The sequence below is a fragment of the Phodopus roborovskii genome, unplaced genomic scaffold, assembly GCF_943737965.1.
Source record: "Phodopus roborovskii unplaced genomic scaffold, PHOROB, whole genome shotgun sequence".
NCBI lineage: Eukaryota > Metazoa > Chordata > Mammalia > Rodentia > Cricetidae > Phodopus > Phodopus roborovskii.
The window spans coordinates 49,298,747-49,311,961 of NW_026126407.1; the positions used below are offsets into that span (position 1 = coordinate 49,298,747).

At 50.5% G+C, this 13,215-nt stretch overlaps 1 protein-coding gene across 2 annotated transcripts in view; it reads left to right on the plus strand.

Annotated features, from left to right (window-relative positions):
* The window catches only part of E4f1 (E4F transcription factor 1), a 28,365-nt gene extending 15,324 nt beyond the window's left edge, over positions 1-13,041 (plus strand). The window contains exons 1-14 of one of the 2 annotated variants that reach the window (XM_051181230.1): positions 1,376-1,616; positions 5,162-5,313; positions 7,008-7,119; positions 9,371-9,564; positions 9,653-9,773; positions 9,939-10,091; positions 10,188-10,354; positions 10,699-10,908; positions 11,291-11,396; positions 11,490-11,707; positions 11,859-12,057; positions 12,134-12,276; positions 12,345-12,407; positions 12,484-13,041. In XM_051181230.1, coding sequence (XP_051037187.1) covers positions 1,460-1,616; positions 5,162-5,313; positions 7,008-7,119; positions 9,371-9,564; positions 9,653-9,773; positions 9,939-10,091; positions 10,188-10,354; positions 10,699-10,908; positions 11,291-11,396; positions 11,490-11,707; positions 11,859-12,057; positions 12,134-12,276; positions 12,345-12,407; positions 12,484-12,840 — 2,352 coding nt within the window. In that variant the 5' untranslated portion in view covers positions 1,376-1,459 and the 3' untranslated portion in view covers positions 12,841-13,041. Of the gene's footprint in view, positions 1-1,375; positions 1,617-5,161; positions 5,314-7,007; positions 7,120-9,370; positions 9,565-9,652; positions 9,774-9,938; positions 10,092-10,187; positions 10,355-10,698; positions 10,909-11,290; positions 11,397-11,489; positions 11,708-11,858; positions 12,058-12,133; positions 12,277-12,344; positions 12,408-12,483 lie in introns of those variants that run through there. The other variant, XM_051181231.1, reaches the window with a different exon arrangement.
* The last annotated feature ends 174 nt before the right edge of the window (positions 13,042-13,215 follow it).

The window sequence follows — 13,215 nt, forward strand, 5'->3', positions numbered from 1 at the left end:
CGGCTCTAACGGATTCAGAGTTCGGTCTACCGACCAACAGATGGAAGCCAATGGCCTCATCTCCCAGGGTGTCCCCCAAGGCAGCACTAACAGATTCAGACATGCGCGGCCCAGGCGGGCCGAGGAGGAAGTTTCCACCTCAACAACAGAGTTCGGCCCTACAGGCCGACAGATGGAAGTTAACAACGGGGCGTCCCCAGGCTTCCTATACCCCCTGGAGATTCCTCCAGGGCCACAGCTTGTGACCATCCTAGCACGTCTACTGATCACAGCCCACTGGTACTTACAACCCAAGAAGGCAGCTGCAAACCGAAACCGAGAACACACGTTCCAGTATACAGATACAGGAAAACAGAGACGCAGGCTGACAAGACATACAAACAGACACACACATTAGAGGGATCCCCGTACCTCCAAGCCGGTTCTCGGGTGAGAGGGGTGGTCGCAGTTTCCCGTCTAACACACCAAATGAAAGACCCATAGAGCGGGTGGACCCTCACACCCCGACTCAGGAAAGGCGCCCTCCCCAAATCACTCATGAGAAGCGGTCTTGATGCAAAAGCATGAGGTCTTTTATATTCCCAGTGCACTGGGGTCCGCAGCCATACTCACGTGGGAGTAGAGGACTGGGGAACCCTGGGTACAGGGTTCAGACAGCTTTTATAGCGTTACAACAAAGCCCGCGCATCATAAACCAATCATCTCATAGCATCCAGTGCGGACCAATCAATTTGAACTATCCAAGCCCACACTTAGCCCAGGAAGTCTGCTTTTGCACGGGCTTCTGGGTGGGGTGACAAGGTTCATTTCCTGTGTTCCCTCACTCACAGGTGCTGTCATAAACAGCCCTGTTGTAAACAGTCAAGAATGTGACCTTTTGCCTACTCACTGCTAGGGAACAGGGTCTGGGATTTAAATGTCTAACTTCCTGGGGTCAGTGGAGAGTTAGGCTAAATTTTTCCATCCTTACAACACTTCTTCCGGTCTCTGTAGGCACCAGGCACGCACATGGTGCAGACACACATGCAGACAAAATATTCATACACGGGTTCGAGGTCTACAAAGCGAGTTCCAGGATAGGCCCTGAAGTTACCCAGAGATACCCTGTCTCGAAAGCAATAACAACAACGACAAAAATCCATACACATTTTTTAAAAAGAGGGAAGGAATTCAGATCCTTTAGTCCATGGCTAGCAACAGCTCCCACGTCCAGCCAACAGAACACAAGGCACGCCCATTTCCGTTCTCAACAAAGTCCGCCTCTTGCGGCTCAGAGAGCCAGGCTCCACCTCTACTGAATGAAGCTCTGTGCCACACCCGGCAGCTCCCGCCCCCTCTGCCTGTCCGTCAAATGCATCCTGGTCCCGCCCTCTGCCTATGTTTCACGCAGACCTCAGTGCGGCCCGTTGTTATGACGACACGGTCGTAAATCCGCCATCTTCCTGTGGCGCGTTGCGACATGGAGGGCGCGATGGCAGTGCGGGTGACGGCCGCTCATACGGCAGAAGCCCGGGCCGAAGCCGGGCGTGAAGCGGGCGAGGGTGGGGTTGCGGCGGCGGCGGTGGCCTTGACCTCCGGCGGCTTTCTTGGCCTGCCAGCACCCTTCAGCGAGGAAGGTAACGAGGCTACAGAAACCTTGTGCGGCCAGGGTGCGGGCGGCTCTGGCCCGGCCGCGGGGTGCAGACTCGCCAGCATCCAGGCTTTTCGAGTGTCTGCAAACCTTCACAACTCTCACGGGCCACCTCTAACTCGCTGGGCCCAGTACTGGGCCTCACAGGGAGCCCATTTCTCCAGTCCCTTGGAGTAGATCTGGCCAAACATCGCTCGCAACTCGTAAGCGTTCACCAGCCCTAGCTCCAGGGTCCCCTCCTTTGCCACTGGGGCTTTGCTTGCCCCAGGAGGAGCTGGAGACTGGGGGCGGGGCCGTAGGGCCCTGACAGAAAGGGAGTAAGGGACCTGAAAAGGGGCGGTGGCACCGCCCCACTGAGGACCTGGGTCTCCCCTACAGGGTGGAGCAACGACTCCAGGGATGTGCAAGACACTCCCGCTGTATCGGCTTTTACCATTGCTTAAACCACCAACTTCGAAAGGCGAACTATTATTACTACTCTTCACTTCAGAGATTGGAATAATTGGAATTCAAGGATTGTAAAATGGTTGGATCACTTATCTCTTTCTTGTCAAGGATCAGATTGGAGCCAGGACTGTGTAACTCCTAAACCCTTTAATTTCTCCTAGGAGCATGGGGAAGAATTAAAAGCATGTCTGTATGTTGAAGGCTGTGTTGGGTACACTAAAGATTACTGGGTGCAGATCTGATGGTTCAGGTATCCACTCTGAGTTCCATGGAGCTGTAGATTTGATCAGACAGGAAGTGGTTTGTCAAGTAATATTGTCATCAGGGTGCTGTTCTTTGTCCCCACAGGACTCAGTTTCATTGTAATTGTTTTTCTCCCTTATTCAGTTACAGTCTCAGAGGGATCGCTCTTGAGATTCTTTCTGTTTTTTGTTTATTTGAGACAAGATCTCAATACATAGAGGACTGGCTGTCCTGGAACTCTTTTTCTGTAGACCAGGCTGGCTTTGAACTTAGAGATGCTCCTGTCTCTGCCTCCCAAGTGGTGGAATCAGAGGCGTGCACATCCATCGCCTGGCCCCAGTGCTGGGATTAATGACATTTACCACCATACCTGGCTTATAGATTCTTGGGTTTGTTTACAACAGTGGTTCTCAACCTTCTTAATGCTGCAACCCTTTAATACAGTTCCTTGTGTTGTGGCGACCTCCACCATAAGTTTATTTCGTTTTGATAGGCAGTGGTGGTTCATGCCTTTAATCCTGGCACTGGGAAGGCAGAGGCAGGAAATCTCTGTGAGTTTGAGGCCAGCCTGGTCTATAGAGGAAGTTCTAGGACAGCTAGGGCTACACAGAGAAACCCTGTCTTGAACTCACTCCCCCCCCCAAAAAAAAATTATTTCGTTGTGAACTTCACAATTGTAATTTTTGCCACTGGTACGAGTTGTAATGTGAATATCTGATAGCTAAGCCCAGAGGGGTCATGACCAACATTTTGAGAACCACCCTGGTATGCTCTGGAATGGCCCTTTCTCTGTGAAATGGGCTACCTGTGCTACTTTTCTTTCTTTCTCTTTCTTTCTTTTTTTTTTTTCTTTCAGACGGTTTCTCTGTGTAGCTTTGGTTATCCTGACACTCACTTTGTACATCAAGTTAGCCTTGAACTCACAGAGTTCCAACCTCCTTTGACTCTTGAGTGCTGGGATAAAAGGCATATGCCATCACTGCCTGGCCAGTAACAATATTTTGTTGCTAAGTCAGACTGTAAATGAGATGGGTAAAAGGATTGTTGGCACTTCAGTGCTTGGTTTGAGACTGAGCCGTGTGCAGGACACCACCCTCTTACAGGTGGCCAGTGTGCCAGTCATAGCTTGGGGTTGCCCATTTATTTGATGGTTAATTTGTCATCAACTTTACTCCTCCCTTGTACCAGGCTAGGTTTGACTTTGATGTGGGACTGCGTGTAAGATAGTGGAAACTAGCAGACTGTTTTGGAAGCTGAGTCTGGCGAGTTCAGCTGAGTGACGTTGAACCTTAGTAATTCTTTAGGATTGACTTAGTCATACCTTTCCCCAGGGTGCTGGGATGAGTTGGTTAAATTCTTAGTTGCTGAGCTGAAAGGAAGGCTCAGTGGTTAAGAGTACTTGTTGCAACTGGGTGGGAGTGGTGTACATATAGTGAGGGTACAGACCTACATACAGGTGAAGTACCCACACTTGAAGTAAAAGTAAACAAATCTAAAAGAAAAAATGGCCAGGAGTGATGGTTCACACCAGCACTTGGGAGGCAGAGGCAGGTGATGTCTCTGAGTTCATAGCCAGTCTGGTTCTAAATAGTGAGTTGCAGGACAGTCAGGGCTGTGTAGAGAGACTCTGGAGAGGAAGGGGAAGAGACAGAGGAAGGGAGGAGAGAACAGAAAATGAAAAACAATTCCTTTTTTTTTTTTTTTAAACTTTTTTGCCTCCTGAGTGCTGGGATTAAAGGCATGCTCTACCACTGCCTGGCCTTTTTGTTTGTTTGTTTTTGTTTTTTGAGACAGGATTTTTCTGTGTAACTTTGGAGCCTGCCCTGGAACTCACTCTATAAACCAGGCTGGCTTCAAACTCACAGCCTCCCAAGTGCTGGGATTAAAGGTGTGTGCTACCAATGCCCTCTCAAAACAGTTCTTACATACTCATCATGTAACTCCTGCAGGTCCAAGAATAGGTGCAGTGATGGTGAGGGGCCCAGATGCAGTATCTGGATGAGTAACTCCTTTGGACTGCTTTATCTTTGGAGTATACTCTGGATCAGGATGCTACCCAATGGGGACCAGTATAGCATCAGATTAAGAGAGAAAAAGAGTGGTCATGGTGTGGCTATATCCCCCTGGTAGAATGTTTGCTTAGCATGTTCAAGGCTCATTTTTAGCACTATATACACACATGCACAAAGCAGTAAGAGTGATTGGAGTGGGGGTTCCTGCTAGTCTGTTCCTGCTGTTTTTAAAAAGCTGGCCTATTAACTAGAGTTCTGTGGACATCCATCCTCTGAGCCCCTTGTACTCTAGGTGGATATACATAACTAGTTAGCCCATTTATCTTTCTCAAGATATGAAAATAGCTTTGAGATGGCAGGTGAGATGCCTACACATTAAATCACCAGCAGGCTTAAAATTTTTTTTCAGATTCTGGGTATCTAAACTCAGTGGTCTAATGGATGGTAGGCAAGTGTTCTGCCACTGAGCTACATCCCCAACTTCTCAGTAATCTTCAATCTGAGTTGTTTGCTATCCCCAAACTTACTTAGGTGAGTTCTTATGTCTCCCAGCCTCTCTCCCCAGCTCTGGCATGTAGGACTTTGAATGTTACAGCTTCAGTTTGCAGTTGCAGGATAAATGTGTGGTCAGGGTAACCCTGTGCAGAATGCTGATCTCCATAGTAGACCTTGCTCCTGTAGACCTCTAAAAGATGAGGTTAGACCTTAAGATGTACTCCAGTATGTCCTCAGCAGCTCCTGGGTGAGCAGTCTCTTGTGTCAGCCTTGAAGGGGAAGCTGGATGAGGCCCTGACTGCTTTCATTCCCCTTGACATGAGGCTTATTGCAGATGAAGATGATGTGCACAGATGTGGCCGCTGCATGGTCGAATTCACTGCCTTGGAGGACTTTGTCCAGCACAAGATTCAGAAGACCTGCCATCGGGCTCCTCAAGAGACCCTGCCTACCACTCCTGCTGCCACTACACTACTGGGCCAGGAGGTGAGCCCCTACTAGCTGCTAGCACCCACACTCCTCTGGTTTGGCTTATCTCCCAGAAGGAAGCGGAAACTGTCTCGAGCAGCCTGAACAGCTGGTTTATGACATGTGGCCAATTGGAAGGCAGATATGCCTGTGGGTGAAGGGAGACTAACTGTACCACCTGGAGTGGAGTTGTGCTTTGGGGTGGCCTGGGTAGCTCAACTTCAGCAGCCTACATAGTTTGGGGGTGGGGGATCTTTCTTGTGTGTGAGGGGTATCTTAGCTTTGGTCTTTTTCCTCATCTGCTATCCTGTTCACATGGTTCTTAGGGCTCTCTTGAAGTAGGGCCTACTGGGTCCTGGGACCCACTTGATTGAATCTCAGTGATGTGCTTGGGTATGTACTCAAATAGTCTTACTAAATGCTGTCACGTACAGCATTCCCATGAGTCTTAGCGGGTAGAATTAAGAAGAGGTGATAGCCTGGCTTGGTAATATAGGCCTGTAACCCCAGCTACAGAGGAGACTAAGGCAGAAGGATTTCAACTTCAAGACCAGCTTGGCCTACAATATAAGTTTGAGGCTACCTTAGATGACTTAGACTCAAAATAACATTTTAAAGGAGGCTGGAAAGATGGCTCAGTGATTAAAAGCACTTACTGCTCTTGCAGAGAACTCAGGTTCAGTTCTTAGCACTTGTATGGTAGCTCACAACTATCTGTTACTCCAGTTTTTGGAATTTTGATGCCTTTTTCCTGGCTTCTGTTGGTGCTTGGCATGCATGTGGTGTACATACATACATACATACATACAAGCAAAACATTCATATATAAAATAAAATAAATATATCTTTATATTAATGAAAAGAGGCCTAGGAATATAGTTTAATGTATTCAATATAGTGGATGTTTACTTACTTGTACAAAGGTTCAGTCTCTAATATCTTTGTTCCGAGAGGAGAAACCTCTAGGACAGTGGTTCTCAACCTGTGGGTGGTAACCCCTTTGGGTTGTCAAACATCCTTTTTACAGGATTCACCTAAGACCATCAGAAAACACAGATATTTACATTATGATTCATAACAATAGCAAAATTACAGTTATGAAGTAGCAAGGAAAATAATTTTATGGTCGGGGGTCACTACAAATGAGGAACAGTATCAAAGGGTTGCAGCATTAGGAAGGTTGAGAACCACTGCTCTAGAAAAAAAGTCAGTGGCCTCAGGCTACCAGCATAGAATGGTTCAGGTGACATTGGAAAGGGATTAATTTTCCAACTTTGCACTTAACTACTTGCCCCCTCACTGTGTACACTCTAGGAATGTCTGTCTCACAGCCCTGGGGTCCTTTCTTCTAACCACCTGGCTGGGGCTGTGTGTGTGTGTGCATGCACACTGCACCTTCATTCCTACAGCTAGCCCAGCTTTATGCCTGTTGTGTGTCCCTTGCTGTATATGTTCTCTGATCAGTGTCCAGGTCAGAGGTATTAGACTTATGGGGCTGACCCTGACTGGGGTCATGTCGTGGTTCAGGCTTAGAGCCATGTTCCTTGGAGGGAAGAAGAGAGCTCCCCCCATTCCACTCCACACAGCCTTTCTGTAGGACATGGACCAGGCCTGTGTTTCTCAAGTCCCTTTCTTGCGTAGAGGGTAGTTTCTTCTCTGTAAATTCCAGAATCCACAGATGCATCTCATTTGTCTTTTGATCCCATTGATAGGTGGTGCCAACTGCAGCAGAGGGAGGTCCAGAAGAGCCCATCACTGTGGCCCACATCGTAGTGGAAGCCACCTCTCTGGCGGCAGACATCAGCCATGCTCCTGACCTTGTTGGTAAGCCAGTTGTCCATGGGTCACCCTCAGCTCTGAGGAATTGGCTTGATGGCTGATTATAGTCAGGGCTGGAGGGTCTCCATTGTTCACATCCTCCACTCTCCTAGGAGCATGGACTGTCTACAGAGGGGTCTATGCCTTGTGTGAGCCTCCCTTGGGCAGGCCCTTCAGGGGGAGGGTCAGTAAACACTAGGCTCTTTCAGGAAGGGAGCCCAGGACATTCCTTACTGCCCTGGAGTACTTGGAGGCATTTGGGAATCTTCAATCTATGTACCACCATGAACTTGTCCCTCTTATGTGCTGTTTCTATCCCTGTCCTCCTTAGCATCTTCTCCACTTCTCTGCCAACGTAATCCGTCCCTCCTGCCCCTAGGTAAAACCCATCGGTATACCCCATCATAGTCCCTTGCCCCAGCGGTTGCCTTCCTACGAAGGTGGACAGGGTGTTGCTGATGCTTCAGCTGTCCCTGACTTGCTGCTTGGCCCTGGTTTTCATCCCTTTGCTTGTTTACACTGGTATGGATTGTTGCCCTGATGCTTGATGGGCTTTTATGAGCATATAACGCCAAGCCTCTTTGATGGCTAATGCTTTCAATTTAAGTACTCATTGATGTGAAGAGGGGCTACTGAGAGGCCTAGGTCAAGTGCTTATTAATTGGAGACTGCTGAGTATGCAGGGAGCATTCAAAGGGCATTCTGGGCTTGAACAGGTGAAGGGAGCCAGGGACTGAGTTCAGGGAAGGCATAAGTAGTTGAATGTTCAAAAGCCATTGAAGGGTAATGGGGTTGAATCCAGTGAGGTTGGATGTTGGGAAGGGAATCATCATTGCCCTGCAGGGACCAAGACAGATAGGTGAATGTGCAGGTGGACAGAAAGTGATTGGGACAATGGCTAGAACTTGACATTGAGAAAGCTATGAAACTCCATTGGGGCAGGAAGAGAGAGAGGATCTGTTGACAAAGGCAACCTTGGCTAGGGAAGGGAGCCTCTGAGCACATTACCCTTCCCAAGGACACCTGTCTGGGTTTCCACTGCCTTTCTCAATGTTCCTGCCACAGGAAGACTCACCCCTTGCCAGTCAGACTTAGGAATGTTGTAATGTGGGGGTGGGGCCCTGCTTCTGCCCTGGCATAGAGTTTAGTTTCTGTGGTGGGAGGTGTTATTTGGAAAAACAAGTTCATTGGGTTCTGGCGTGTAACCAAGCTCTGCCAGCTGGGTCCTTTTCCACCTACTCCAGCCTTCAGTGGTTTCAAGGTTTTGCTTAGCACAGCAGTCCTGTACCTTCTGTAGCCCTCCCAAGGGGAGGGGAGCCAGGGCCCACCAGAATTTCTGATAGCCTGGGTGAAGAAAAGGTGGTGAGGGAGATGGACTGGTCAGCAGGGGCTGCTTGGAGTGGCTGTATCAGCTCTAGATTCTTTGCATCTGTCTCTAACAAGTGTGTTTCTTCTTGGTTACTAGGTCTCTGTCCTTTGGGTTGGTACTTGTGGGGCATTGGGCTGGGAGCACAGGTGGGAAATGCCCTTAATTGTTTCTGAGTCATGGTGCTCACTCACTCTGTTTTGAGAGAATGGCTTGTCAAAACAAGACCAGCTGGCTGGAGATGGTTTTTAAGAAGTAGTTTCACAGCTAGTTCCCACTCATCACTTTTATGAGTAGAAAATGTGAAGGATGTTTATAGTGTGGCTTTGCACATTGTCAGATTCCTCAGCATCCTGTGAGAAGTGCAAAAACCTGACTTCCTTTTCTATAACTGTCTCAGGTGTCTAGTTTCTCCAGTCAGTTCTAGGCAGGGACCTGGCTAGGCCTGCCTGCCTACCCACTGGCAGCCCAAGCCTTTGGGCAGCACCCAGAACTATCTTTCCTTTAAATTGGTGGGACTGATTCATCCAGCAGAAAAAAATGCATTGCCTATTTACCTGGGCATCCTGTTGTAAGACCCCTGGGTCTCTTGGTTTAGGGGATGGGACATCTCCTCAGGGAGTGTCCATATTGGGCACAGTGTGGGGGCTCTGAACTTCAGGCAGCTCTACTGAGGTGAAGGTGGTCTATCCACATGTCAGACTGCCTCTAATGGCTCCTGCATAGACTTCCCTCAGTGCAGATTAGATTCAGGTTCTAGGCCCTAGGATTGGGGTGGTGTGTGGTATAGACAGTTCTGTGGCTTCCAGTGGACTCCTGTGGAGGGATCCTTATGGGCAGAGCCTATAGTATGCTAGGTCTTGAGGCTTACGTTAACTTGCCTCTCCTCAGGAAGTGGGCACATCAAAGAGGTCATTGTGGCTGCTGAGGCAGAGCCAGGGGATGGCGAGATGGCAGAGGCTCCAGGCAGTCCTAACCATCAGGAACTTGGGCTTATTGGGGAGGGCGAGCAGGCCCAAGTCAAGCTGCTGGTGAACAAGGAAGGCCGCTACGTGTGCATGCTATGTCACAAGACCTTCAAAACGGTGAGCCCCTGGGGCCAAGGGCCCATTGGCTCCCCTGCCTACTCCTATCCAGTGAGGTGCCTTGAGCCTTACTGCCCCTCCCCCACAGGGCAGCATCCTTAAGGCCCATATGGTAACGCACAGCAGCCGCAAGGACCATGAGTGCAAGCTCTGTGGTGCCTCCTTTCGGACCAAGGGCTCACTCATCCGGCACCACAGGCGACACACTGGTAAGTGAAATGGGGGTTGGATCTACACTAAATAGATTGGCTCTGGGGGCACCCTACAGCTGGCCTGTGTCCTTCCAGATGAAAAGGCAGAGGTTCTATGCCTGGTGTCCCCTCAACACAGGACATTTGTCCATACCCCACTGGGGGCTGGTTGTTCTTTTACAGATGAGCGTCCTTATAAATGTGCCAAGTGTGGAAAGAGCTTCAGGGAGTCAGGTGCACTGACTCGGCACCTTAAATCTCTCACTCCGTGCACAGAAAAGATCCGCCTCAGTGTGAGCAAGGCCACAGTTGTGGGCAAAGAGGAAGTGCCTGCAGGTTAGCCTGGTGGGGAGGTTGCCTGAGTTCCTGGGATAGGTATTGCTAAAATTGGCTGCCAGGCTCTTCAAGGACTCATTGAGCTCTGCCTTAAAGGGCCTAGTGCCTCCACTGTGGGGACAGTTACATCATCAGTGGCAGGAGAACCCATGGAGACATCACCTGTGATTCACCTGGTAACAGATGCCAAGGGCACTGTCATCCATGAAGTCCATGTCCAGATGCAGGAGCTTCCCCTGGGCATGAAAGCCCTGGCCCCCGAGGTAGGTGATGCTCTGCCCTTTGATCACACTGTGCCAGCCAGGCTGGATTCAGAAGCTGCCTTCTGAAAGCCCAGGACAGAGTTATACCCGACCCCCACCCTGGGTGTAGGGAGACCTCCTTAGTCGATGGCATATCAAAGCAGGGGAGCTGCCAGGGAGTGAGGTGAAGTGTAGGAAGAATGGGATGGATTTACTCAGAACAGAGGCAGCTGGCAGTGCACCATGGGGCTCCAAGGATGGGCCTGTCATGCGTCTGCCGTGTGGAGTGGGTGAGAAAGGATGCCCTGTGCTGGGCTGCCTGGCAGGCTTCCCCTCTTCCTTCTTTGCCTCTACCTCTCTTACAGTCCCCAGACCCTGAGGAGCTTCCCTGTTCCAGTGAGAACAGCCGTGAGAACCTGCTACATCAGGCCATGCAGAATTCTGGCATTGTCCTCGAGCGGGTTGCTGGGGAGGAGAGTACTCTGGAGCCAACCTCTCCCTCTGTGTCCAGTCCCCAGTCCCTGGGAGAGGGACCCCCAGAACTGCCCCTGCTGGAAGTGGAACAGATAGAGACAGTAGGTTTCTGTTATGGGCATGACCCTTCTGGTGAGGTTAACGCAGTGCCTGCTTACCATGCTAGGGGGAGGCTCCCTCCTCATGCATTTGGCTTTAGGTTTTGTTGCTTTTGTAGACACCATCTAATGTAACTCAGGTGCCCCACAGTTACTATGGAGTCAATGTCAGCCTCACTCAGTTCTTGTTCTTCCTGCTTCTTCTGGAAATACAGATGTGCACTACTGTGTCTGGCTTGAAAAGTAGCATTGCTTTCTGCTGTAACTTTTTCTTGTTAATTTCCTTACCAAAGGCCAAGAGAGAAGAGGCTGGCTCTTCTTTTTGGCACCTTCGGGGCATAGCTTACAGTAGTACTAGAAGTTGGTCTGTGGTCCCCCCCGGCAGGTGGCCAGTGAAGCTTCAGTGGTGCCTAGGACACACCCATGCCCTCAGTGCAGTGAGACTTTCCCAACAGCAGCCACCTTGGAGGCCCACAAGAGAGGTCATATAGGTGGGTAGCAGAGAGGTAGGCGGTTGGCCTATGGGATGGCAACTGGTGGGCTTGTGGGTGGTGAAAATGGCTTAACGTTCGTTGTGGCTTCAGGGCCGAGGCCATTCAACTGCACACAGTGTGGCAAGGCCTTCCCCAAAGCCTACCTGCTCAAGAAGCACCAGGAGGTGCACGTACATGAGCGCCGCTTCCGTTGTGGAGAGTGTGGGAAACTTTATAAGACCATTGCCCATGTGCGGGGCCACCGCCGTGTCCACTCAGATGAGAGGCCTTTCCCTTGTCCCCAGTGTGGCAAGCGTTACAAAACCAAGGTAGGCTGTTGGTCTTAGAATCCTTATGCCTGAACCCACCCTCCATTGCCTTAACTGGGGGACCTGCCGTGTCATGTGTTACACTGTCCCTGCCATACCTGGGGGTGGGGGCTGTGGTCGAGAGCAGGCTGTTACAGAAGGGTCTCCCTAGAATGCCCAGCAGGTGCACTTCCGGACACATCTGGAAGAGAAGCCCCACGTGTGCCAGTTCTGCAGCCGAGGCTTCCGAGAGAAGGGCTCACTGGTGCGGCATGTGAGGCACCACACAGGCGAGAAGCCTTTCAAGTGCTACAAGTGTGGCCGTGGCTTCGCAGAGCATGGCACACTCAACAGGCACCTGCGCACCAAAGGTCTGGGCCGCAGATGGCAGGCGAGGGTGAGGGCTGGGGTCATCGCCCTGACTGAGCTGAGTGTCCCTGTTGGCAGGGGGTTGCCTGCTGGAAGTGGAGGAGTTGGTGGTATCTGAGGAGAGCCCCTCTGCGGCTGCCACTGTGCTTGCAGAAGACCCCCACACTGTGCTGGTGGAGTTCTCATCTGTGGTGGCGGATACCCAAGAGTATATTATTGAGGTGGGTATAGGGCTGGGGGTGCAGGTTTGGACTCAGGACAGTCTAGGCTGACCTCATTGGCTTTCCAGGCTACTGCAGATGACACAGAGACCAGTGAAGCCACTGAGATCATTGAGGGCACCCAGACAGAGGTGAGGGTATGGGTGAGGTATGGGAGGGTCATCAGGCTGCTGAGCAGCCTGTCAAGCTGACCCATGGTCCCTGCAGGTGGACAGTCACATCATGAAGGTGGTGCAGCAGATTGTGCACCAGGCTGGTGCTGGGCACCAGATCATCGTGCAGAATGTGACCATGGACCAGGAGGCAGCACTGGGCTCAGAGGCAGCTGCTGCTGACACGATCACCATTGCCACTCCTGAGAGTCTAACTGAGCAGGTGGCCATGACACTGGCTTCAGCAATCAGTGAAGGCACTGTGCTCACAGCCCGCGCAGGTCCAAACAATACTGAACAGGCCACTGTGACAATGGTGTCATCAGAGGACATAGAGATCCTTGAGCATGGAGGAGAGCTGGTCATTGCTTCACCAGAGGGCCCACTTGAGGTGCAGACGGTCATCGTGTAGCTTGAGGGCCTCTACTGTGGTAGAATGAGGACCCTGAGTGCCTGCCCACACCTGCCTGGTCAGAAGAAACTGAAGTTCAGGCACCTAAAGGAGATGACAGTGTGAATATGCAGTTTTTTGTTTGTTTTTTTTTTGTTTTTGTTTTTGTTTTTGTTTTTTTTTTTTTTTTTTTTTTGCTTTACAATAAAACATGAAAACCTGCAGCTTGTGATGTTGAGGTACAGATAGCCTCTGGGGCTGGCACCACTGCCTTCATAGGTGCCCTCTGGACACACCTGCTTGCTCAGGCCACCCTTTAACCACACACTTGGCTTCCAGCCCTGGTGGCGCCTCAAGGCGCGTGGGTGTCTCTGGCATGTTGACAGACAGCCTCTT